At 37.7% G+C, this 27,694-nt stretch overlaps 1 protein-coding gene across 1 annotated transcript; it reads right to left on the bottom strand.

Moving 5' to 3' along the window:
* Positions 1–734: 734 nt before the first annotated feature.
* On the bottom strand, positions 735–23,165 carry LOC101327626 (cytochrome c 2). Its single transcript, XM_004326824.3, has 2 exons — positions 22,997–23,165; positions 735–883 (listed from the first exon to the last, which is right to left on the bottom strand). Exons 1-2 carry the CDS (start codon positions 23,163–23,165, stop codon positions 735–737), a joined length of 318 nt encoding a protein of 105 aa, XP_004326872.2.
* Positions 23,166–27,694: the final 4,529 nt, after the last annotated feature.

Raw genomic sequence — 27,694 nt, 5'->3', positions numbered from 1 at the left:
CCTTTTTTTCCCCAATGATATTCCTAAGATCACATATTTGCCTTCATCTTCCCTACTTTTTTTCCCTTAAAGTTACTTTAAGTATTGTTTATAATAAAAGGCAAACATATAACCAAACAGCTTAATGAAAATTAAACTTAATGTCTGCTATATTTACATTTAAATTGCAGAGAAATAAGTATGTGGAAGCTATCTCCATCATCAACAGCAGTTGCTAGGCCTATAAAATATTTGTGCATGTAGAGACTACTGAAGAGCAATGTTTCAGTTTCCTTCCCTCTCTTCCTCCATCCTGACCTTGTCCACATCCTTAGCGACCAGATAAAATCAAGTTCAGACTCTGAAGGACATTTGATCAGTAGATTACACACAATCAAAAATATCAACTTTTGGGCTTCCCTGGTGGCACAGTGGTTGAGAGTCCGCCTGCCAATGCAGGGGACGCAGGTTCGTGCCCCAGTCCGGGAAGATCCCACATGCCGCGGAGCGGCTGGGCCCGTGAGCCATGGCCGCTGAGCCTACGCATCCGGAGCCTGTGCTCCGCAACAGGAGAGGCCACAACAGTGAGAGGCCCATGTACAGCAAAAAAAAAAAAAAAATCAACTTTTATTTTAAAATGTTAAACTTACTACAAGCTGATCAGGAAAGGTCAAATATGACTTCTTCAAACATGCAATATTTGAAATAGGAAAAATTTGGCTTATAACTAATAATTTTTAAGTTGTAAGAGCATCTCATGAAGATGTTGCCTGTTTCAAATACTCAATAAGATCTTCTCTCTCACTCTTCTTTTTAAGACCAGCAAAGACCATTTTAGTTCCAGGGATATATTTTTTTGGGTTCTCCAAATATTCCATCAGAGTCTCCTCTCCCCAGATAACACCTATAAAGGTGAAAATAAGTTTTAAGTTTGTGAAGTTACATTTGTAAGGTTTACTTTCTGATGTGACCCACATTTGTGAACAAAAGATTACTCTTGGACTCAGTAGGAAGGTTATTATAACTGAGAATACTTAGTTTCTGACCTACAAGAAAATTCCAAAATTAGTCTTCGGTGATCTACTCTTGGGCTTCTTTGTAGAAATCCAATGCTGTTTAAGATTATCTAAGGTACACCAATGACCAACCCAGACATGTTGGGCCTAAGCAGTATGCCATCCTCCTAGAATCACAGAGAATTCCTTCTATCTTAGAGATCAATTAACCAAAATCCTCATTTTGCAGATGAGTAAATGATGACCCAAAGAGAGGATAATAACTTACCCTAAGATGACAAGGCTATATAGAGTAAAGAACTGGTAACTAGTAACTTATATTTCCATGTTTTTTTGTTTCTCTTTTTCCCAATCACACCAAGCTGCCTCTGTCAGGATCTCTAACAAAAACCTATGAGTTCAGGAATCCAGTTTTACAATGAGAGAGAGAGGTTGCATCCAACGTTTTTCCTTTCTAAAGCCAGTTGAAAAGAACATGAACAAAGAGAAACAGAAATGCTAGTTCCACTTTCAATAAAATTTTTGAGTGAGTGCCTCTACCACCAAACTTGATACACTTAGAAGACTACCAAGGACATAAAACCTGGACCAGAGTGAAAGGACACTTTTCACTAATTTCTAAAGAAGAGAAAAGTTCTCCAAAATAGGTGACAAATCCTGAGGTGCAGAGTCATAACCCTCTGTTGGGCCCAAAGAGAGTAGAGTACATATTGGCTGGCTGTGAAAGTCTCCCTAAATTCAATTTGATAACATGGAGGGCCAGGGGAGCCAGGAGTAAAGAAGAAAACACATCTTTAAAAGAAAGATTCTACCTTGTAATAGGATAAAAGAGAAACTTGAGGTGTTGGATAACCCTGGAGCTGCCCGTCTTTGTCAGCTGAAGAGCCAAATAACCCTGCAGCAAACATATACACATACACATAGCTCTAACACATAACTGTGGGTGAGGAAGATCTTATAACCAACTGGAACACTCAGATCCTCACTCTTACTGTCCTTCTGCAAATAACCAATCAAGGACAAATTATCCTAATCAAAAGATGAGTAGTAATCAGAAAGGAATCACCATGAAAGAGTACCGAAAACACACACACAACATACACACACACAGCAGAAAGGAATATAAAAAAAGTTAAATGAAATATACACAACAAAAATTATATACACCAAGCAGAAAAAATCAGGAGCACATTCCCATGGATTCAGAAAAGGTTTTTGTTATTTGTAATGAGGTAGACGGACCTAGAGTCTGTCATACAAAGTGAAGTAAGTCAGAAACAGAAAAACAAATACCGTATGCTAAAGCACATATATGGAATCTAAAAAGAGGTACTGGGACTTCCCCGGTGGCACAGTGGTTAAGAATCTGCCTGCCAATGCAGGGGACACGGGCCCTGGCCCGGGAAGATCCCACCTGCGGCAGAGCAACTAAGCCCACGCACCACAACTACTGAGCCTGTGCTCTAGAGCTCGTGAGACACAACTACTCAGCCCACATGCCACAGCTACTGAAGCCTTTGTGCCTACAGCCCATGCTCCACAACAAGAGAAGCCACTGCAACGAGAAGCCAGTGCACTGCAACAAAGAGTAGCCCCCACTCAGTGCAACTACAGAAAGCCTACGCACAGCAACAAGGACCCAATGCAGCCAATGATAAATAAATTTATTTTTTAAAAGTAAATTTATTTTTAAAAAATAAATAAATTTTTAAAAAATAAATTTACTAAAAAAAATAAATAAATAAATAAATTTACTTTTAAAAATAAATAAATATTTAAAAATAAATAAATAAATTTATTTTTGAAAATAAATTTATTTTTTTTAAATAAATAAATATGGGGACCTTCAAGATGACGGAGGAGTAAGATGTGGCGATCGCCTTCCTCCCCACAAACACATCAAAAATACACCTACAGGGCTTCCCTGGTGGCGCAGTGGTTGAGAGTCCGCCTGCCGATGCAGGGGACATGGGTTCACACCCCAGTCCGGGAAGATCCCACATGCTGTGGAGCGGCTAGGCCCGTGAGCCATGGCCGCTGAGCCTGCGCACCTGGAGCCTGTGATCCGCAACGCGAGAGGCCACAACAGTGAAAGGCCCGCGTACTACAAAAAAAAAAAATACACCTACATGTGGAACAGCACCTACAGAACACCTACTGAACGCTGGTAGAAGACCTCAGACTTCCCAAAAGGCAAGAAACTCCCCACATACCTGGGTAGGGCAAAAGAAAAAACAGAAAAAAAGAACAGGGACAGGACCTGCACCTCAGGGAGAGAGCTGTGAAGGAGGAAAAGTTTCCACACACTAGGAAGCCCCTTCACTGGTGGAGACGATGGGGGGTGGTGGGGGAGAAACTTCGGAGCCATGGAGGAGAGCACAGCAACAGGGGTGCTGAGGGCAAAGCAGAGTGATTCCCGCACACAGAATCGGTGCCGACCAGCACTCACCAGCCCGAGAGGCTTGTCTGCTCACCCGCCACGGCAGGCAGCGCTGGGAGCTGAGGTCGGGCTTCGGAGGTCAGACCCCGGGGAGAGGACTGGGGTTGGCTGCAAGAACACAGCTTGAAGGAGGATAGTGCGCCACAGCTAGCTGGGAGGGAGTCCAGGAAAACCTCTGGACCTGCCTAAGAGGCAAGAGACCACTGTTTCGGGGTGCGCAAGAAGAGGGGATTCAGAGCTCCGCCTAAACAAGCTCCAGTGACTGGGCGAGCCGCGGCTATCAGCACAGACACCAGGGACGGGCATGAAATGCTAAGGCTGCTGCTGCAGCCACCAAGAAGCCTCTGTGCAAGCACAGGTCAGTATCCACACCTCCCCACCCATAAGCCTGTGCAGCCCGCCACTGCCAGGGTCCCATGACCCAGGGACCACTTCTCGAGGCGAACATACGGCGCGCCTCAGGCTGTAGCAACATCACGCCGGCCTCTGCAGCCTCAGGCTCGCCCCGCATTCCGTACCCCTCCCTCCCCCTGGCCTGAGGGAGCCAGAGCCCCTTAATCAGCTGCTACTTTAACCCCATAATGTCTGAGCAGGAACAGACACCTTCAGGCGACCTACATGCAGAGGCGGGGCCAAATGCAAAGCTGAACCCCAGGAGCTGTGCAAACAAGAAGACAAAGGGAAATTTCTCCCAGCAGCCTCAGGAGCAGCAGATTAAATCTCCACAATCACTTTGATGTACCCTGCATTTGTGGAATACCTGAATAGACAAGGAATCATCCCAAAACGGAGGCCATGGACTTTGGGAGCAACTACAGACTTGGGGGTTTGCTTTCTGCATCTAAATTGTTTCTAGTTTTATGTTTATCTTAGTTTAGTATTTAGAGCTTATTATCATTGACAGATTTGTTTATTGATTTGGTTGCTCTCTTCCTTTATTCTTTTTATAAATATATATATTTTTTTCCTTTTTCCCTTTTTGTGAGTGTGTAACTGTATTCTTCTTTGTGTGATTTTCTCTGTATAGGTTTGCTTTTACCATCTGTCCTAGGGTTCTGCCTGTCTAGTATTTTTTCTTAGTATAGTTTTTAGTGCTTGTTATGATTGGAAGATTTGTTTTCTGGTTTGGTCTCTCGCTTCTTTTTTTATTACTTTTTTAAATTTTTAACAATATTTTTTATTTTAATAACTTTATTTTATTTCTTTTCTTCTTTTTTTCTATCTTTCTTTTTCTCCCTTTTCTTCTGAGCCGTGTGACTGACAAGGTCTTCGTGCTATGGCCAGGTGTCAGGCCTGAGCCTCTGAGGTGGGAGAGCTGAGTTCAGGACACTGCTCCACCAAAGACCTCCCAGCCCCATGTAATAGCAAACGGCCAAAGCTCACCCAGAGATCTCCATCCCAACGCTAAGACCCAGCTCCACTCAACGACCAGCAAGCTACAGTGCTGGACACACTATGCCAACCAACTAGCAAGACAGGAACACAACCCCACCCATTAGCAGAGAGGCTGCCTAAAATCATAATAAGGTCACAGACACCCCAAAACACACTACCGGACATGGTCCTGCCCACCAAAAAGACAAGATCCAGCCCCATCCACCAGAAAACAGGCACCAGTCCCGTGCACCAGGAAGCCTACACAACCCACTGAAACAACCTTACCCACTGGGGGCAGACACCAAAAACAAAAAGAACTACGAACGTGCAGCTTGAGAAAAGGAGACCCCAAAGACAGTAAGTTAAGCAAAATGAGAACACAGAGAAATACACAGCAGTTGAAGGAGCAAGGTAAAAACCCACCAGACCAAACAAATGAAGAGGAAATAGGAAGTTTACCTGAAAAAGAATTCAGAATAATGATAGTAAAGATGATCCAAAATCATTGAAAAAATACAAGAAATGCTTAACAAGGACCTAGAAGAACAAAAGAGCAAACAAACAATGATGAACAACACAATAAATGGAATTAAAAATTCTCTAGAAGGAATCAACAGCAGAATAACTGAGGCAGAAGAACAGAAAAGTGACCTGGAAGATAAAATAGTGGAAACAACTACCACAGAGAAGAAAAAAGAAAAAAGAATGAAAAGAATTGAGACAGTCTCAGAGACCTCTAGGACAACAGTAAATGTAACAACATTCGAATAACAGGGGTCCCAGAAGAAGAAGAGAGAAAGAAAGGGACTGAGAAAATATTCGAAGAGATTATACTTGAAAACTTCCCAAATATGTGAAGGGAAATAATCAATCAAGACCAGGAAGCGCCGAGAGTCCCATACAGGATAAATCCAAGGAGAAACACGCCAAGACACATATTAATCAAACTATCAAAAATTAAATACAAAGAAAAAATATTAAAAGCAGCAAGGGAAAAACAACAAGTAACATACAAGGGAATCCCCATACGGTTAACAGCTGAACTTTCAGCAGAAACTCTGCAAGTCAGAAGGGAGTGGAAGGACATATAGAAAGTGATGAAAGGGGAAAAGCTACAACCAAGATTACTCTACCCAGCAAGGATCTCTTTCAGATTCGACAGAGAAATGAAAACCTTTACAGACAAGCAAAAGCAAAGAGAATTCAGCAACACCAAACCAGATTTACAACAAATGCTAAAGGAACTTCTCTAGACAGGAAACACAGAGAAGGAAAAGACCTACAATTACACACACAAAACAATTAACAAAATGGTAATAGGAACATACATATCAATAACTACCAAAAATGTAAATAGATTAAATGCTCCAACCAAAAGACACAGACTGGCTGAATAGATACAAAAACACCACCTGTTTAATGCTGTCTACAAGAGACCCACTTCAGCCCTAGGGACACATACAGACTGAAAGTGAGGGGATGGAAAAAGATACTCCATGCAAATGGAAATCAAAAGAAAGCTGGAACAGCAATTCTCATATCAAACAAAATAGACTTTAAAAAAGACTATTACAAGAGACAAAGAAGGACACTACATAATGATCAAGGGATTAATCCAAGAAGATATAACAATTGTAAATATTTATTCACCCAATATAGGAACACCTCAATACATAAGGCAAACGCTAACAGCCATAAAAGGGGAAACTGACATTAACACAATCATAGTAGGGGACTTTAACACCCCACTTTCACCAAAGGACAGGTCATCCAAAATGAAAATAAATAAGGAAACACAGGCTTTAAATGATACATTAAACAAGATGGACTTAATTGATATTTATAGGACATTCCATTCAAAAACAACAGAATACACTTTCTTCTCAAAGGCTCATGGAACATTCCACATAATAGATCATACCTTGGGCCACAAATCAACACTTGGTAAATTTTAGAAAACTGAAATCGTATCAAGTAACTTTTCTGACCATAATTCTGTGAGACTAGATATCAATTCAATTACAGGAAAAAAACTGTAAAAAATACAAACACATGGAGACTAAACAATACACTACTACATAAGCAAGAGATCACTGAAGAAATCCAAAAGGAAATCAAAAAATACCTAGAAAGAAATGACAACGAAAACACAACGACCCAAAACGTATGGGATGCAGCAAAAGCACTTCTAAGAGGGAGGTTTATAGCAATACCATCCTATGTTAAGAAACTAGAAACATCTCAAATGAACAACCTAACCTTACACCTAAAGCAATTAGAGAAAGAAGAACAAAAAAACCCCAATGTCAGCAGAAGGAAAGAAATCATAAAGATCAGATCAGAAATAAATGAAGGAAACAATAGCAAAGATCAATAAAACTAAAAGCTGGTTCTTTGAGAAGATAAACAAAATTGATAAACCACTAGTGAGACTCATCAAGAAAGAAAGGGAGAAGAGACAAATCAACAGAATTAGAAAATGAAAAAGGAGAAGTAAAAACAGCCACTGGAGAAATACAAATGATTATAAGAGATTACTACAAGTAACTGTATGCCAAAAAATTGGAAACCCTGGAAGACATGGACAAATTCTTAGAAAAGCACAACCTTCCGAGACTGAACCAGGAAGAAATAGAAAATATAAACAGACCAATCACAAGCACTGAAATTGAAACTGTGATTAAAAATCTTCCAACAAACAAAAGCCCAGGACCAGATGGCTTCACAGGCAAATTCTATCAAACATTCAGAGAAGACCTAACACTTATCCTTCTCACACTCTTCCAAAATATAGCAGAGGGAGGAACACTCCCAAACTCATTCTACAGGCCCCCATCACCCTGATACCAAAACCAGACAAAGATGTCACAAAAAGAGAAACCTACAGGCCAATATCACTGATGAACATAGATGCAAAAATCCTCAACAAAATACTAGCAAACAGAATCCAACAACACATTAAAAGGATCATACACCATGATCAAGTGGGATTTATGCCAGGAACACAAGGAATCTTCAATGTATGCAAATCAATCAATGTGATAAACCATATTAACAAATTGAAGGAGAAAAACCATATGATCATCTCAATAGATGCAGAAAAAGCTTTTGACAAAATTCTACACCCATTTATGATAAAAACCCTCCAGAGAGTAGGCATAGAGGGAACTTACCTCAACATAATAAAGGCCATATATGACAAACCCACAGCCAACATCATTCTCAATGGTGAAAAACTGAAACCATTTCTAATAAGATTAGGAAAAAGACAAGGTTGCCCACTCTCACCACTATTATTCAACAAAGTTTGGAAGTTTTAGCCACAGAAATCAGAGAAGCAACAGAAATTAAAGGAATCCAAATCAGAAAAGAAAAGTAAAACTGTCACTGTTTGCAGATGACATGATCCTGTACAAGGAGAATCCTAACAATGCTACCAGAAAATTACTAGAGCTAATCAATGAATTTGGTAAAGTAGCAGCATACAAAATTAATGCACAGAAATCTCTTGCATTCCTATACACTAATTATGAAAAATCTGACAGAGAAATTAAGGAAACACTCCCATTTACCACTGCAACAAAAAAAATAAAATACCTAGGAATAAACCTACCTAAGGAGACAAAAGACCCGTATGCAGAAAACTATAAGACACTGATGAAAGAAATTAAAGATGATCCAAACAGATGGAGAGATATACCATGTTCTTGGATTGGAAGAATCAACATTGTGAAAATGACTCTACTACCCAAAGCAATCTACAGATTCAATGCAATACCTATCAAACTATCAAATGGCATTTTTCACAGAAGTAGAACAAAAAATTTCACAATTCGTATGGAAACACAAAAGACCCCGAAAAGCCAAAGCAATCTTGAGAAAGAAACATGGAGCTGGAGCAATCAGGCTCCCTGACTTCCAACTATACTACAAAGCTACAGTAATCAAGACAGTATGGTACTGGCACAAAAACAGAAGTATAGATCAATAGAACAGGAAAGAAAGCTGAGATAAACCCACACACATATGGTCACCTTATCTTTGAGAAAGGAGGCAAGACTATACAATGGAGAAAAGACAGCCTCTTCAATAAGTGGTGCTGAGAAAACTGGAGAGCTACATGTAAAAGAATGAAATTAGAACACTCCCTAACATTATATACAAGAATAAACTCAAAATGGATTAAAAACCTAAATGTAAGGCCAGACACTATGAAACTCTTAGAGGAAAACATAGGCAGAACACTCTATGACATAAATCACAGCAGGAACCCTTTTGACCCATCTCCTAGAGAAGTGGAAATAAAAATAAAACTAAACAAATAGGACCTACTGAAACTTCAAAGCTTTTGCACAGCAAAGGAAACCATAAACAGGACGAAAAAACAACCCTCAGAATGGGAGAAAATATTTGCAAACGAAGCAACTGACAAAAGATTAATCTCCAAAATATACAAGCAGCTAGTGCAGCTCAATATCAAAAAAAGAAACAACCCAATCCTAAACTGGGCAGTAGACCTAAATAGACATTTCTCCAAAGAAGATATACAGACTCCCAACAAAAACATGAAAGGATGCTCAACATCACTAATCATTACAGAAATACAAATCAAAACTACAATGAGGTATCACCTCACACCAGTCAGAATGGCTATCATCAAAAAATCTACAAACAATAAATGCTGGAGACGGTGTGGAGAAAAGGGAACCCTCTTGCATTGTTGGTGGGAATGGAGGACAGTAAAAAACTAAAGATAGAACTACCATATGACCCAGCAATTCCACTACTGGGCATATACCCTGAGAAAACCATAATTTAGAAAGTGTCATGTAACACAATGATCATTGCAGCTCTATTTACAATAGCCAGGTCATGGAAGCAACCTAAGTGTCCATCGACAGATGAATGGATAAAGAAGATGTGGCATATATGTACAATAGAATATTACTCAGCCATAAAAAGAAAGGAAACTGAGTTATTTGTAGTGAGATGGATGGACCTAGAGTCTGTCATACAGTGTAAAGTAAGTTAGAAAGAGAAAAACAAATACCGTATGCTAACACATATATATGGAATCTAAAAAAAAAGAAAATGGTTCTGAAGAACCTAGGGGCCGGACAGGAATAAAGACACAGACATAGAGAATGGACTTGAGGACACAGGGAGGGGGAAGGGTAAGCTGGGATGGCGTGAGAGAGTAGCATGGACATATATACACTACCAAACATAAAACAGATAGCTTGTAGGAAGCAGTCGCATCACACAGGGAGATCAGCTTGGTTCTTTGTGACCACCTAGAGGGGTGGCACAGGGATGGTGGGAGGGAGATGCAAGAGAGAGGGGATATGGTGATATATGTATATGTATAGCTGACTCACTTTGTTATATAGCAGAAACTAACACACCATTGTAAAGCAATTATACTCCAATAAAGATGTTAAAAAATAAAATTAAATAAATAAAAGTAAATAAATTAAATTAAAAGACAGTACTGATGAACCTAGTGGCAAGGCAGAAATAAAGACATGTAGAGAACGGACTTGAGGACACAGGTGAGGAAGGGGAAGCTGGGATGAAATGAAAGAGTAGCATTGTCATATATACACTACCAAATGTAAAATGGATGGCTAGTGGGAAGCTGCTGCGTAGCACAGTGAGATCAGCTCAATGTTTTGTGACGACCGAGAGGGCTGGGATAGGGAGGGTGGGAGGCTCGAGAGGGAGGGGATATGGGGATAGATGTATACATATAGCTGATTCACTTTGTTGTACAGCAGAAACTAACACAACATTGTAAATCAATTATACTCCAATAAAGACCAAAAAAAACAACTTATCAGCTAAAAAAAAAAAGGTCTTTATAAATCAAGGGCTTATAGCAGAGCTACAAAGGTTCAAGGAGATGATAAAACAGAAAGACATAAATAACAGCAAAAAGAATAGATACTACTGATAGCACAATCAGGCTTGAAAATATTGATAAAAACAAAATGAAAATAAAAAGTTTAAAACAGTCATAGGAAAAATAACAGAAATAGAAGACATTTAGACAACAGATATCCCAAATATGCACAATTGATGGCCCAAGTAAGATTTAATAAAAACAAATGAAATAGTATAAAATTATTAAAACATATAATTCAAGAAAACTTTCAAAAATAAAAGTCCTTAAAAACAAACAACTCAATCCAAAAATGGGCAGAAGACCTAAATAGACATTTCTCCAAAGAAGATATACAGATTGCCAACAAACACATGAAAGAATGCTCAACATCATTAATCATTAGAGAAATGTAAATCAAAACTACAATGAGATATCATCTCACACCGGTCAGAATGGCCATCATCAAAAAATCTACAAACAATAAATGCTGGGGAGGGTGTAGGGTGTGGAGAAAAGGGAACCCTCATACACTGTTGGTGGGAATGTAAATTGATACAGCCACTATGGAGAACAGTATGGAGGTTCCTTAAAAAACTACAAATAGAACTACCATATGACCCAGCAATCCCACTACTGGGCATATACTCTGAGGAAACCATAATTCAAAAAGAGTCATGTACCACAATGTTCATTGCAGCTCTGTTTACAATAGCCAGCACATGGAAGCAACCTAAGTGTCCATTGACAGATGAATGGATAAAGAAGATGTGGCACATATATACAATGGAATATTACTCAGCCATATAAAGAAACAAAATTGAGTTACTTGTAGTGAGGTGGATGGACCTAGAGTCTGTCATACAGTGTGAAGTAAGTCAGAAAGAGTAAAACAAATACCATGTGCTAACACATATATATGGAATCTAAAAAAAAAAAAAAAGTGGTCATGAAGAACCTAGGGGCAAGACGGGAAGAAAGACGCAGACCTACTAGAGAATGGGCTTGAGGACACGGGGAGGGGGAAGGGTAAGCTGGGACAAAGTGAGAGAGTGGTAGTGTATATAGAACATATATACACTACCAAATGTAAAATAGATAGCCAGTGGGAAACATAGCACAGGGAGATCAGTTCGGTGCTTTGTGACCAGCTAGAAGGGTGGGATAGGTAGGGTGGGAGGGAGGGAGATGTAAGAGGGAAGAGATGTGGGGATATATGTATATGTATAACTGATTCACTTTGTTATAAAGCAGAAACTAACACACCATTGTAAAGCAATTATACTCCAATAAAAATGTTAAGAAGAAAAAAAAAAGTCCTGAATCTGCCAATTGGAAGAACACATGTCCAGGAAAATCTGAAACAGATCAATCAAGGCTTATACACAGCCTAGTAAATTACTAAATTTCAATACGAATTTTACTGAAACTTAGGGGGAAAAGAGTAAAATAAAAATAAAAACAAGTAACTTATAATGGAAAACAATCAGGCTGGCTTCAGATTTCTCCAAAGAAAAATTCAACATGAAGCATACAAAATCCTGAGGAAGTAAAAGTATCATCCAATCATTTTACGTCTAGCCAAACAATTCAAGTGTAATGGGAATCCATCGATCTTTTCAAACATCAAGAACTGGAGTAATATGGTTCCAGTAATTCTTTCTTGGCATAACTACTGATAGATAATCTTCTACCAACCAAAAAGTAAATATAGACACTGTGGTAAAAGCTGGGAATAAGCACTAATACAATCTAAATGTAGGACAAATGTTAAAGCAACTGTGGTAATTATAGTTACATAGGATATAAATTATATGTATCATGTCAAATCAGAAATAACAACATAAGTAGCTCAGTTAAGAGTATGAAAAAATTGGGGCTTCCCTGGTGGCGCAGTGGTTGGGATTCCGCCCGCCGATGCAGGGGACGCGGGTTCGTGCCCCAGTCCGGGAGGATCCCGCATGCCGCGGAGCGGCTGGGCCCATGAGCCATGGCCGCTGGGCCTGCGCGTCCGGAGCCTGTGCTCCGCAACGGGAAAGGCCACAGCAGTGAGAGGCCCGCGTACCGCAAAAAAAAAAAAAAAAAAGAGTATGAAAAAATTGGAGGTTGTATAACCACTTTGATTCTCTCATCCTTCAGAGTGAAGAATAGACAGATATTGCTTAAAGTAGTTAAATAAAATAATAGAGGCATACAGTATAACTTAAAGTATGAATACAGCCACTAAAATTATAAAGAATAATATTACCATATAAAATTAGTTGGTAAAGGGAAAGGAATAGGGGAGTATAGGGAGACATGAATATACATAATTTCCTATCACTCATACTGGTAAGTATCCTTTTAAACTATCTGAATTTTCATATAATATAAATAGGTTTCAAAATATTTTTTAAATTATTAGTACATTTATGATTTTATGTGTCCTACTGCTTATTTTAACAGATCTGACATGACAAAAGGAAAAAGATAATAATAATAATGTTAGTTCAGCTAATATGTTAACCCCATGATATGATTTCATCAAAGGCTGAAGAAGATCTGAGTCTGAATCTTAGTTATATCACTTGTTAGCACACAACCCTGGGCAAATCATGAGTTAATTCAATTTGTTTCAATTATCATTGCCCCCAAAATGCAAACAGCATATAGTTATTCAATAATATGTATAAAGTACTATTCTCAAAAGAAAAATTGTATCCATTTACAGATGTTTAAAAAAAAATACAGATGCTCAACATCACTAATCTTTAGGGAAATGCAAACCAAAACCACAAGGAGATATCACTTCACACCCATTAGGAAAGCTATTATCAACAAACAAACAAACAAAAAACAAAATAACAAATGTTGTCTGAGATGTGGAGAACTCGGAATCCTTACGTATTGCTGGTGGGAACATAAAATGATAGAGCCCTTATGGAAAATGGTACAAGCTATTTCTCAAAAAATTAAACTCAAAATTTTCATATGATTCAGCAATTCCACTTCTGGGTATTACACCCAAAGGAAGTGAAAGCAGGAACATGAACAAATATTTATATCCTGTGTTCATAGCATCATTATTCATAATAGCCAAAACTGGACGTAACCAGAGTGTCCACTGATTGATAAACAAAATGTGGTATATACATACAATGGAATATCATATAGCCTTTAAATGGACGGAAATTATGACACATGGTACAACATGAATAAACCCTAAAGACATTATGCTACATGAAATCAGCTAGTCACAAGAAGACAAATACCATGTGACTACATTTATATGAGGTACCTAGAGTAGTCAAATTCAGAGACAAAACAGAATGGGGGTTTCCAGGGCCTGTTTAATGGGTACAGAGTTTCAGTTTGGGAAGATAAAAAACTTCTGGAGATGGATGGTGGCGATGGCTGCAGAACAATGTGAATGTGCTTAATGCTACAGAACTGTACACTTTAAAATGGTTAAAATGGTAAATGTTATGTTATACATATTTAGCTACAATTTTTTTAAACCACACTATATAAAATTATTGCCACAATCATGAATTTTGTAAAACTATACTCTAAGCAAGTCATATGGAACAATAGTCTTTAAAATATGAGAATTTCCTTATTCTTTTGAAAACTAAAATGGTCTAATTATTTCCAACACCATACATGGAAAATAAACTACGGCTGACAGTTTTCCACAATTTGTATTAAAACTGAACTACTGACTTCTTGGCTCTTCTTATCAAGTCTGTCTTTGATCAAGCTGTCCTAAAGTATTTTTTAAATCTTTATTTATTCTAAATAATATTATTTTAAAATCCTGTTCAATTAACCTAGTAAGCTACTTACATTATTTTTTCCAGCTTTACTGAGATATAATTGATATATAACATTCTATAAGCTTAAGGTGTACAATATGTTAATTTGATACACTTACATATTGCAAAATCATTACCACCATAGCATTAGCAGAAACCTCCACCCCATCACATGATTACCATTTCTTCTTTGTAGTGAGAACATTTAAGATATACTCTCTTAGCAACTTTCAAGTATATAATACAGTATTATTAGCTATAATCACCATGTTATACATCAGATACCCAGAACTTGTTAATCCTATAGCTGGAAGTTTGTACCCTTTGACAAATATCTCCCCATTACCCTAACTCCCCACCCCTGGTCACTACCCCTCTACTTTCAATTTTTCTAAGCTTGGCTTTTTTAGATTCCACATGTAAGTGGTATTATACAGTATTTGTCTTTCTCTGTCTGACTTATTTCACTTAGCATAATGCCCTCAAGGTTCATCCAAGTTGTTGTAAATAGCAGGATTTCTTTCTTTCTCATGGTTGAATAATATTCTATTGTGTATATACAGTACATCTTCTTTATTCATTCATCCACTGATGGACTCTTAGGATATTTCAATATCTTGGCTATTGTAAATAATGCTGTAATGAACATGGTGGTGCAGATATCTCTTCAAGATTCTGCTTTCATTTCCTTTGAATATATACCCAGAAGTGGGATTACTGGATCATATGGTAGGTCTATTTTTAACTTTTTGAGGAAACTACATATTGTTTTCCACAGTGACTTACCAATTTGCATTCCCACCAACAGTGTAAAAGGGTTCCCTTTCCTCCACATCCTTCCCAATAATTGCTATTTCCTGTCTTTTGATAATAGCCATTCTAACAGGTGTAAGGTGATCATCTCACTTGCATTGCCGTGATTATTAGTAATGATGTGTACCTTTTCATGTATCTGTTGGCCATCTATATGTCTTCTTTGGAAAAATGTCTATTCAGTTCCTCTGTACATTTTTTAATCTGGTTGGTTTTTCCTCTATTGAGTTGTATGAGTTCTTTATATATTTTAGATATTTACCCCTTATCAGATATATGATTTGCAAATATGTTCTCCCATTCAGTAGGTTGCCTTTTAATTTTATTGACTGTTTCTTTTGATGTGCAGAAGCTTTTTAGTTTAATTAGTCCCATTTATTTATTTTTGCTCTTGTTGTTTGTGCTTTTGGTGTGATATCCAGAAAATCACTGTCAAGACCAATGTAAAGGAACTTTTCCCTATGTTTTCTTCTAGAAGTTTTATGGTTTCTGGTCTTATGTTTAAATCTTTAATCCATTTCAAATTAATTTTTGTCAGTGGTGAACAATAAGAGTTCAATTTCATTCTGCTACTTATTATTCTTATTTCATTAGTAGAACTAACAAATAATATTATATCCCCAAATAAGTCATAAGTATTAATTAAACAATCTGACTCTGGAAAATTTTATTTCTAATTATTAAATAATGTTAAAGCCAAGCCGTATACAGCCTTTTATCTTTGATAAAAACCTATAATAAAAGATATATTTATAATAAGCTTTAATATGATTTTAAATCAATGTTAATAAGCAAAAAAGTCTTTAACATATTGGCAGCTAGAGGGACAAATGTTAGGTTATAACTATTCTAAAAATCAGGACTTCAAAAGTTGACTGCTCTTATAATTGGATAATAAAATAATAAAATGACACTATAGAAAAATATTACTTTAAAAGTTAAAGAGCCATATAAATGCATACAATAAATGCAAGTTTAAGACTGATTTATTCAATAGTCTATCAATTGTAAATCCTACTGCAATAAATGCAATTCCATTCTCATACTAACTGCCTGGAGTTAGCACAGACGCCAAAGTCCCCAACAAGACTGCCTCACTTCAGACACCAGCTGCAAGTTCAGGGTCCCCAGCCCATCCAAACTTCCAACCAACTGACTATAAATTTAAGGGTTCCCAGGACTCCCTTAGGTTTTATAATTTGCAAGAACAACTCACAGAACTCAGGAAAGCACTACTTAAAAATTACAGTTTTACTATAAAGGATATAAATCAGTACCAGCTAAATGAAGAGACCCAGATGGTGAGGTCTGGGAAACTCACAAACACAGAGGTTCCTGGCCCTGGCCCTGTGGAATCATGACTCATCCCCCTCCAGTACATTGATGTGTTTACCAACCAGGAAGCTCAAGTAGAGCTTCCAGTTGAAAGTGGCCAGAGTTTTTATTGGGGTTTCATTACGTAGGCATGATTGATTGAATCACTAGCCATGTGCTTGAACTCAATCTCCAGCCCCTGTCCTCTATCCTTGGAGGTCAGACTGATATCACCTAGCCCAAAGCCTCAATTCTCTAATTACATGGTTGGTCTTTCCAGGTTGCCCAGCCCTCATCCTGAAACTATCAAGGAGCCTACCACAAGTCATCTCATTAGCATAAACACAGGCTGTAGTCCCAGAACCCAACCCTGAGTAACAAATGCTCCTATCACTGGAAAATTCCAAGGTTTTAGAGATCCCTCCCAGGAACCTGAGACAAAGACCAGACAATTCTTTATTATAGAGTATCTACTAACCAGCATTTCTGCATATACTAAATACAATGATATTGTATTACTAACAACTACACTGATGTTTAAGAAGGTGATAAACATGCTTGACTTGACAAAGATTAAATTTTTTTCTATGTTGTTTTAATATAAGTATTTTTATAAATTATCTAAGTATTTATTTGATATATATGTGGTCCTTTACTGTGGGTGCCCCCTGAATAAAGTTATGTTGAGACCCTAACCCCTGGTACCTCAGAATGTAGCTTTATTTGGAAATAAGGTCATTGCAGGTGTGTTTAGTTAAGTTGAAAAGAGGTCACACTGAGTAAGATAGGTCTCTCAATCCAATTTTACTATTATCCTTGTAAGAAGGCCATGTAAAGACAGAGACACATTGGGACAATATGACAATGAAGGTAGAGACTAGAGTTATGCAGCTGTAGGCCCAAAACACAAAGTTTACTGGCAAACCACCAGAAGCTAGGAAGAAGCAAGGGAAGATTGCCCTCAGGTTTCAGAAAGAGTATGGCCCTGCCAACAACTTGATTTTGCACTTCTAGCCTCCAGAACTATGAAACCATAAATTTTCACTATTTTAAGCCACCTAATTTATAGTACTTGGTTACAGGAGCCCTAGGAAACTATTACCATCCTCAAATGCTAAGATGTAGTAGTAGTGGTCTAAAACAGACTTACCATATACTCCCCACACCAACCTAGTTTGCTTGGACACCCAAGTCTAGGAACAAATGGCTTTGCCAGCCCTCCATCCTACTAAACTGTATTGCTCTCAAGGCTTTGAGAAAATGCAAAGTATCTTATTTTCACATACACAAAAAAACTGACAATCTAGACATGTGTGAACTTTGTTTTAACCAAACCATTTGACTATCTATAAGGTTTCTTTCCCAAAAATTCCAGGTAACAAAAATTTCTTTACATCTTATCTATCTGTAGTGTAAGTAACTGACAATTAGCCTTTTTGATTGTAATGTAAGTGCTGGACATTAAACTTTTAATTGCTGAGGCATCCCCTTCAAATACATCCATCTTGAATAAATGCACTGCCAGCTATAAAAGTAGATAAAGAGCAAGGATGCCCACCCATGAAGTTCCCTTTTTTCAGAAAGGCAGACCCATATAACTGACCATTTGATTGACTGCCTTGCTTTTTCCCTTCCCATGCTTTAATTCCTGCTTTTATATTTTAAATTCACCAATAAAGAGTGAACCCACAAAACCCTAGGCACCCCACTCTCAGCCCCCCCACTCTCAGCCCCAATAAAAGCAAAACCCCAAGCCCACGCTCTCTTTCTACCTGATACCACACTGGGTAGCCCCACACATGCTGTGTACCCTCCAGGACATGTGAGTAATAAACTTTGTTTTTTTTCAAAGTTTCCTGATGGCTGTTGCTAAAGTAAAGTGTGTCTTGCAATCATAATAAGAACCATATCAATTATACTCCAATAAAGATGTTAAAAAAAAAAGACTGCTGATCACAGATCATCAAAGCAAGTAAAATAATAATTTAAAAGTTTAAAATATTGTGAGAATTACCAAAATGTGACAGAGACACGAAGTGAGCAAATGCTGTTGGAAAAATAGTATTGAGAGACTTGCTTGGTGCAGGGTTGCCACAAACCTGCAACATCTGAGAAGTCTAATAAAGGTATGCCTGTACAAGTTTCACAAAAACAAGCAAACAAACAAAAACCGCAACAGGCTGAAACGAACTGCAAACACTATCTTACTAGAAACATTAACACAGGTTGAAATAAGTAGAATCCCTCTTTTGACAAAGTGTAAGCTACTATATGTGCACTCAAAAAATAATGCACAAGATGCCAACTCACCTTATGAAAGCCTTTCTCCTGCAACATGGTCTACAAAGCTCAATCAAATGAGGTACTTTAGTCTATACAAGCACTAAAAAACCAATTAAGGAATTTTTAAATACTAAATTCAAATCACTTATGAAGAGGACTTACAGCTGCCAATAATTTATATTTAAAACTTCTCCAAACACCAAACCCAGATAAAGACATCACAAGAAAATTAAAAAACCAATATCTCTAATGCAAAAATCCTCAACAAAATACTGGCAAGCTAAATCCAACTGCACTGTTAAAAGAATAACACACTATGACCAAGTGATATTTATCCCAGGAATGCAAGAATGGTTCAACATAAGAAAATCAACATAATATACCACATTAACAGAGCAAAAGGAAAAAAAAAACACATGATTATCTCAACAGATGCAGAAAAAGCATTTAACAAAATCCAACACCTATTCATGATAAAAACATCCAGCAATAGAAGGGACCTTGCTTAACATGATAAACAGGATTTATGGAAAACCCACAGCTAGCACCTTATTCAAGGTAAAAAACTGAAAGCTCTCCCCCTAAGATCAAGAACAAGACAAAGGACTTCCCTGGTGGCACAGTGGTTAAGAATCCGCCTGACAATGCAGGGGACACGGGTTTGATCCCTGGTCCGGGAAGATCCCATGTGCCGCAGAGCAACTAAGTCCATGCACCACAATTACTGAGCCTGCGCTCTACAGCCTGTAGGCCACAACTACTGAGCCCATGTGCCACAACTAATGAAGCCCACATGCCTAGAGCCCATGCTCCACAACACGAGAAGCTACTGCAACAAGAAGCCCGCACACCGCAACAAAGAGTAACCCCCGCTTGCCTCAACTAGAGAAAGCCCATGCACAGCAACAAAGACTGAACGCAGCCAAAAATAAATAAATTAATTTAAAAAGAAACCAAAAAACAAACAAGACAAAACAAAGATGCTCACTCTCCCCAGAGCTATTCAGAATTCTACCGTAAGTCCTAGCCAAAGCAATTAGGGAAGAATAAGAAATAAAAGCTACTCAGATTGGAAAGGAAGAACTAAAACTATCTCTATTCACAGGTGACATAATTCTCTATATAGAAAATTGTAAAGAATCCACAGAAAATCTACTAGAGCTAATAAATGAATTTAGCAAAGTTGCACAGCACAAGATCAACATACAAAGATCAGCTGTTTCTACACACAAGCAGTGAACAATCTGAAAAGGAAATTTTAAAAACAATTCTATTAATAATAGTACCTAAAAAAATAAAATAGGTAGAAATAAATTTAATCAAGAAGGTGAAAGACTTGCACACTGCAAATTACGAAATACTGCTAAATTTAAGAAGACCTAAATAATAGGAAAGGCATCCCACGTTCACAGAATGTAACATTAATAGTGTTAAAATGGCAATACTCCCCAAAGCAATCTTCAGATACAATACAAGCTCTATCAAAATTCCATAGGCCTTTTTTGCAGAAATGGAAAAGGTGATCTTCAAACTCATGGAATTGCAAAGGGCCCTGAACAGCCAAAACAATACTGAAAAATAAAAACACAGTTGGAGGGCTCACCCTTCCCAATTTCAAAATTTACTACAAAGCTACAGTAATCAAAACAGTGTAGCACTAGTATAAGAAAAGATGTACAGACAAATGAAAGAGAATTGAAAGTCCAGAAGTAAACCCTAACATATATGGCCAACTGATTTTCAACAAGGCTGTAAAATGATTTTTAACAATTCAACCGTAAAAGAATCTCTTCAACAAATGGTGCTAGGAACACTAGATAACCACATGCAAAAGAATGAAGTTGGACCACTACCTCACTCTATATAAAAAATTAATGATAATTAATTTTGGTTAATTAAAAGTAGGTCAGTAACCTAAATATCAATATGAGATAAAACTATAAAACTATTAGAAGAAAACATAGGGTAAATCTTTATGACCTTAGATTTCATGATAGATTCTCAGATTTTACACCCAAACACAAGCAACATCAACAACAAAAATAGATAAATGGCATTCATACAAATTAAAAATCACTGTTCATCAAAAGATATTATTTTAAAAAATGAAGACAATCTACAGAATAAGAGAAAATATTTACAAGTCACTTATTGGATAAGGGTTTAGTGTCCAGAATACATAAAAAATCTTATAACTCGACAACAGAGGCAAACAACCCAAATAAAAAATGGGGAGAGAATATAAACAGACATTTTTCCAAAGAAAATATACAAATGGCCAACAAGCACATGAAACAATGCTCAGTATTATGGATCATTAAGGAAATACAAAGCAAACTCACCAGGCACCACTTCATACCCACTAGGACGGCAATTAAAAAAGAAAAAGAAAGAAAAGAAAAGAAAAGAACAAGTGTTGGTGACTATACAGAGAAATAAGAATCCTCCTACACTGCTGATGGAAAAGTAAAATGGTACAGCCACTGTGGAAAACAATCTGACCTTTCCTCAAAAAGTTAAACGTAGTTAACTGACTCAGTAATTCCACTCCTAGGTATAGATCTAAAGTAACTGAAAACAGGGACTTAAACACTTTTTCACAAATGTTCATAGTAGCACTATTCACAACAGGTAAAAGGTGGAAACAATCCAAATGTCTATCAACTGATGAACGGATAAACAAATTGTGATATATACATACAATGGAATAGTATTCAGCCATAAAAAAAGAATGAAATATTGATACATGCTTCAACTTCAATGAATCTTGAAAATATTCTAAGCAAAAGAAGCTAGACATAAAAGATCATGTATTACATGATTCCTTTTATATGAAATATCTGGAGTAGACAAATCCATAGAGACAGCAGATAAGTGGTTACCAAAGGATGGGGGTAGGGGGATATGGAAAGTGATTAGTTAATGGGTACAGGGATACTTCTGGGATAATGAAAAAGTTTTGAAACTAAAGAGAGGTGGTGATTGTACAACACTGTGAATACAGTAAATGTTACTGAATTTTACACTTTAAAATGGCTAATTGTATGTTATGTGAATTTCATCTCAATTAGAAAAATAGAAAGAAAAATAAATAAAGTAAAATAACACAAAACAAAATAAAATAAAAACCTTTCCAAACAGTGGTGTAGTAGTGATCTGAAATTTGGGCCTGTAAGAAATGGTGAGATACCAAGAAGAAATTTTTTTTAATTTTACATCTTTATTGGAGTATAATTGCTTTACAATGTTGTGCTAGTTACTGCTGTACAACAAAGTGAATCAGCTATATGTATGCATATATTCCCATATCTCCTCCCTCTTGCGTCTCCCTCCCACCCTCCCTATCCCACCCCTCTAGGTGGTCACAAAGCACCGAGCTGATCTCCCTGTGCTATGCAGCTGCTTCCCATTAGCTATCTATTTTACATTTGGTAGTGTATCTATATGTCCATGCCACTCTCTCACTTCATCCCAGCTTCCCCTTCCCCACCCACCTTGTCCTCAAGTCCATTCTGTACACCAAGAACAGCTTAAAAACTAGAGTTGTACCCTATTTTTAAGTGAATGCTAATTATATACGTAAGTATATAGAGATATAGATATCTCCAAGAGTAATAAATTGCTTTGCAAAGATATTAGTCTTTTGCAACCATTTTGAATTTCAATCCTAAAATTAACTGTCATCTACACGCTTTCTACCAACAAAGAAATGATTGAATATACTTTTTCAAACTATATAACATTCCCCACACCCTGCTAAGAATCACTACTACAAATAAAAAATTGCCATTATGCCATTAAAACATAATTTGATTTTTTTTAATTTAGCTCATGCTTTTTCAAGATATATGTATTGCATAAAATGAAGTTCCCTGTATAGGCAAAAAAACTTATGCCACAGAGGATTACTAATTTCTCTGATCATAAAGATGACCAGTTATCCAAACACAGATCTTATGACATAAATCAATATTTCCATGATATAAACATGTGGATTTCATTTTTAATTCTGCAAATTGGGAAATTATTATATCAAATCCTGTGGCTTCTTCTTTGCTACAAAGTTTCTGGTTCTCTCCAACAACTGCCTAGTTTTTACCTTTGTTTTTGTTTGCAACGGTATAAGAAAATCCTGGTGCTTGTCCTGTATTTCTGCCAAAAACGCCCCAGAGGTTTGGACCAGTTTTGTGTTTTCCACCTTTTTCCACTGTGTGGCACTGAGCATATTTTTGAACAAAGATCTTCTTGCCTGCCTCAGCATTTGCCATTTTGTTCTGCAATGAAACATTAAACCACAAACCAAAGAAAATATCTGATTTGCAAGGCTGGATAAAAAGGAATTTCATCACTTTGACTGAAGTGAATACTAATGATATTAAACCAAAATATAATTTAAAGCAGACATGCTTTAAATTCTGAGTGCTCAAAAACACAAACATAGCATCCAATTTTATAAAGAATCATCTCACTTATCAGGTTTATTTTGAATTTCTAGCCATTGCTACTTCAGAAATTGCTGTTGGTATAAGCCTGGTTTTCCTTCAGCCTTCAAACAATTACAGTAATTTACCTAAGACAACAATATTCTATTTTTCTTTTCACTTCCAAAAAGTAGAGGTGCAAACAATGACGTGAAGCATATATGTCTAAATTGGTATTCCCTTACTTAAAAATAATCACATAACAAATTGGAAAGGTGATTAAATATGATATTTATTATGATTATTTACATGCCTGCAATAATAGACAAAACTATAAAAAACCATATAGAAATGAGGCCACAGCAAGCTACATGTAATACATAATTTCCTATTTACCTTACACTCTCAGCTGTAAACAAATCTACCAGACTAAATCAAGCACTACCTAAAAACAATCAAACATTACTGAGTTCAGTCAGCATTAGTACATGTAGTAGAAAATATACAGTTCTAAGTAAGGAGGGGTTTGTTACACAGTGATAGACATACACAATAAATTCTGCCTAAAGATATTTCGGTAAGACTGCCAAAAACTCGGGGTTTCCCTGGTGGCACAGTGGTTAAGAATCCGCCTGCCAACGCAGGGGACACAGGTTTGATTCCTGGTCCGGAAGATCCCACATGCTGCGAAGCAACTAAGTCCGTGCACCACAACTACTGAGACCGCACTCTAGAGCCTGCGAGCCACAACTACTGAGCACGCACACCACAACAACTGAAGCCTGTGTGCCCTGGAGCCTGCGTGCCTCAACTACTGAGCCCACACGCCACAACTACTGAAGCCCACGCGCCTAGAGCCCAGGATCCGCAACAAGGGAAGCCACCACAAAGAGACGCCCTAGTACCACAACGAGTAGACCCCACTCGCTGCAACTGGAGAAAGCCCACGCACAGCAATGAAGACCCAATGCGGCCAAAAGTAAATTTAAATAAATAAAATAAAGAATTCTTACAAATAATAAAAAACAATTTTAAAAAGAGACTGCCAGGGCTTCCCTGGTGGCGCAGTGGTTGAGAATCCGCCTGCTGATGCAGGAGAAACGGGTTCATGCCCCGGTCCGGGAAGATCCCGCATGCCGCGGAGCAGCTGGGCCCGTGAGCCATGTCCGCTGAGCCTGCGCGTCTGGAGCCTATGCTGCGCAACGGGAGAGGCCACAGCTGTGAGAGGCCCACGTATCGCAAAAAAAAAAAGACTGCCAAAAACTCTGTTATGTACCTAAATAAATGCCTCTTCCATCCAAAATGATATAAAAACTAAAATAATTTTAACTTATTGAAAAAAATTTAGTTTAAAATGCAGTACCTGGGTTTTGTTTTCCTGCAGTTTGTATTCTTTAAAGAATGGTTGCGGGGGAGGTGGGAATGGGAATGGATTCCACATAAGGGTTACTGTTACATAAATAACTAAAATACCTAATTCTTGACAGTACAGTTCTAAGCACATTTTTACCTTCAAAACTCAACCGAGGGGCTTCTCTGGTGGTGCAGTGGTTGGGAGTCCGCCTGCCGATGCAGGGGACACGGGCTCGTGCCCGGGTCCGGGAAGATCCCACATGCCGCGGAGCGGCTGGGCCCGTGAGCCATGGCCGCTGAGCCTGCGCGTCTGGAGCCTGTGCTCCGCAACGGGAGAGGCCACAGCTGTGAGAGGCCCGCGTATCGCAAAAAAAAAAAAAAAGAAAGAAAGAAAGGCTGCTGCAGAGAGGTCCCTCTCTAGATACTGTCTTCTGTAGCACTTTCAGGGGTACCCAGGCCCCACCTCGCTGGGGCTAAGGCGAGCTTCTTACTAACCAAACGGTTGGATCCTCCTCTCTGAGTGAACCCAGGCCCATATTGCATCATGGCCCATAACCAGTGCTCAGATCACATGAGGGCCCGGCCCACCCCCTCCTACCTAGTCCCATACTTACCACAGGGCCAGCTGCTCCGTCCTCCGCTTCCCCAGAGAACCTTTAACGTCAACTGTGCGGCGGCTCGGCCAAAGCGTGCGCCCCAAGTTCAAGTCTGGCTGCCCGGCGGCTGCAGCGCCTGGTAAAGCCGCACTGAAACGCCGGGCCTGCATGTGCTTCTGGTGGACGCCAGCCAGTGGTAGGCGGGGCTCCATCGGCACTGCTGATTGGCTCCCAAATCCCACGGAATCGCAATTCTCGCAGGGGCCTAAAGCTTCGCGCTGCCGAGCCGTCAGTGACTGAGTGTAAACGTGACAGAGTAAGGGTCCGGCTTTGTTTGTTTCACTTTTACCTAACCGAAGAGTTAAATTATCTATGTATATTCACAATATGTACCAGCTCTTGCTTGAAGTAGGAATCCAATGTTTTATGAATGGTCCGTTAGTATTTGATTGCGGGAGTCAAATCACGTCAATAAATGAATAAGGCAACTACTTATTCTGTGGGCAAGACACGGTGCCAAGCAACTCGTAAGGACAAACACTGACCTGAAGCGCCAATTTTCTATGAGTTATAATCCAGCTGGGGCAAGATTTAAGTACATTAAAAGTTAAATCATTATAAATGAGCTACATAAAAAGTGCAATAATACAAGAACGGACAGCGAGGTTGCAAGCTGCTCGTTAATCGCCAAAAGAGCAGAATAGAGTATGAATAGAAACAGAGAGAGAATGAGCGAGGGAGGAAGATATAAAGGAGAGGACTGGGAAAGCTATAAGAAGACGAGGGTATTGAAGGCAGAAACGTAAGAAAGTAAAAGTCGTGTTTAGGAAAACGTGAGAAGGAAAAGTAGTTTACCTGTGGTTACATAATTAATTCAGTGAGATGTGAGTGGTAAGGCTGTAGCAGAGAAATAGGAATATTAAAATAATTTATTAAATTTTGTGTAATAGGTAAGTGTGAGATTTACCCATATTCTTGTTCTCTGGAGCTCTGTCCAATACAACTTTCTGCCATGATGGAAATATTCAGCGTGGACACTGTCTACTAGCCGCAAGTAACTTTGAGCCCTTGAGGTGTGACTAATGCGACTGATTTTTTTTATTTTAATTAATTTTAATAGCCACAATTACCAGATGGTTGAATGAAACTACTCCAAGTGATACCTATGTGTTCTGCCCTGTGAGCTACATATTTAAAAGATGTATTTCATCAAATTGAATCAAAAGGGGGAAAAAAATCTGGTGTTAAATATTATTCTCAAACTCAAACAAAGCATTCAAACTCAAGAAATAAAAGGAGACTATTATTTATTGAGTAGCTACCACAAGCCAGGCTATGTGCTTGCATATATTATCAGTAGCCAGTAGCCTTACAGGATGGGAAAAAAATGGATACTCTGGACCATATTCCTACAGAACAATCTCAAAGTTACTAATTGATCACCAACAAATATCAGTGGTAAAATCTAGTAAAAATGTGCAAATCAGGCAAAACATTTTTACTTAAATATAATGTATGATGACTAATCTCAATAACCAATAAGCCTCATTGTAAATAGATCATAGTTTGGAGAAATTTTGTAAAACAATGACAAGAATTTACTATTTTATCCTTGCATTTCAAAAATAAGTTACAATATAATCTCTCATTTTTAAAAAAAAATTAGTGAGAACTTCAGAAGAAAAAATTTCAAGGGAAATCTGAATTTCATGTGAAATTCAGTGTCTATCATTCTAATGTGTTTATTATTCTAATAATTGTGCATTATAGGCTATGTGTTTTATTTAATTTAATCTGCAAAGGCCCAGCATATCTTTTCTCTAATATAAGACAAATTAATAATCATCCTTTCAAATCTCAGAATTTTCAGCTGTTTTAGTTACATGTGATTCATGTTCAAATGTGATTTTATATGATTTGAAACATGACAAATCTGTCATTATTGAGTGATGAAAATGTTCTACAATTGTGGTGATGGTTGCACAACTCTGTGAATACTAAAAACCATTTAAGTGAACACTTTAAATGGGTGAATTGTGTGATATTTGAATTATATCTCAATAAATCTGTTTAAAATAAATAGACAAGTCAAAGAAAGATATATTTACTATAATTTAGTAACTTATAAGTAAATTTCTTATTTTCATTGAATATGTGGTATTTCACATGATTAAATGGTAAAGAAATTTTGCTTTCTCAGCATTACCCAATATTTCTGATTCTGGTTTTGTTTTATCCAATCTTTTATCCCTTCTAAAATAAAATTAACTGCTCTAAAATTTTCAGTATACCAATCAGTAATCTTGTTCTACTAATAGAAATTTCCCAGTAAGTGCAGTTTAAGAAAATTATACATTTTCCACTAGATGGCACTGGTGGAAAATAGTGTTGCTAGAATCCACACTTTCATCACATCAATAAAATTAT

The sequence above is a fragment of the Tursiops truncatus genome, chromosome 7 (genome assembly GCF_011762595.2).
Source record: "Tursiops truncatus isolate mTurTru1 chromosome 7, mTurTru1.mat.Y, whole genome shotgun sequence".
NCBI classification, from domain to species: domain Eukaryota; kingdom Metazoa; phylum Chordata; class Mammalia; order Artiodactyla; family Delphinidae; genus Tursiops; species Tursiops truncatus.
This window is presented reverse-complemented; position numbering and strand designations above follow the sequence as displayed.

Excerpts from the sequence above, each read along its gene's own strand:
- LOC101327626 (XM_004326824.3), bottom strand. The coding sequence starts at position 23,165 with ATGGCAAATGCTGAGGCAGGCAAGAAGATCTTTGTTCAAAAATATGCT. Across the intron at positions 884-22,996 it reads CGTTGCAAACAAAAACAAAG|GTGTTATCTGGGGAGAGGAG; the intron begins GTAAAAACTAGG and ends TCACCTTTATAG.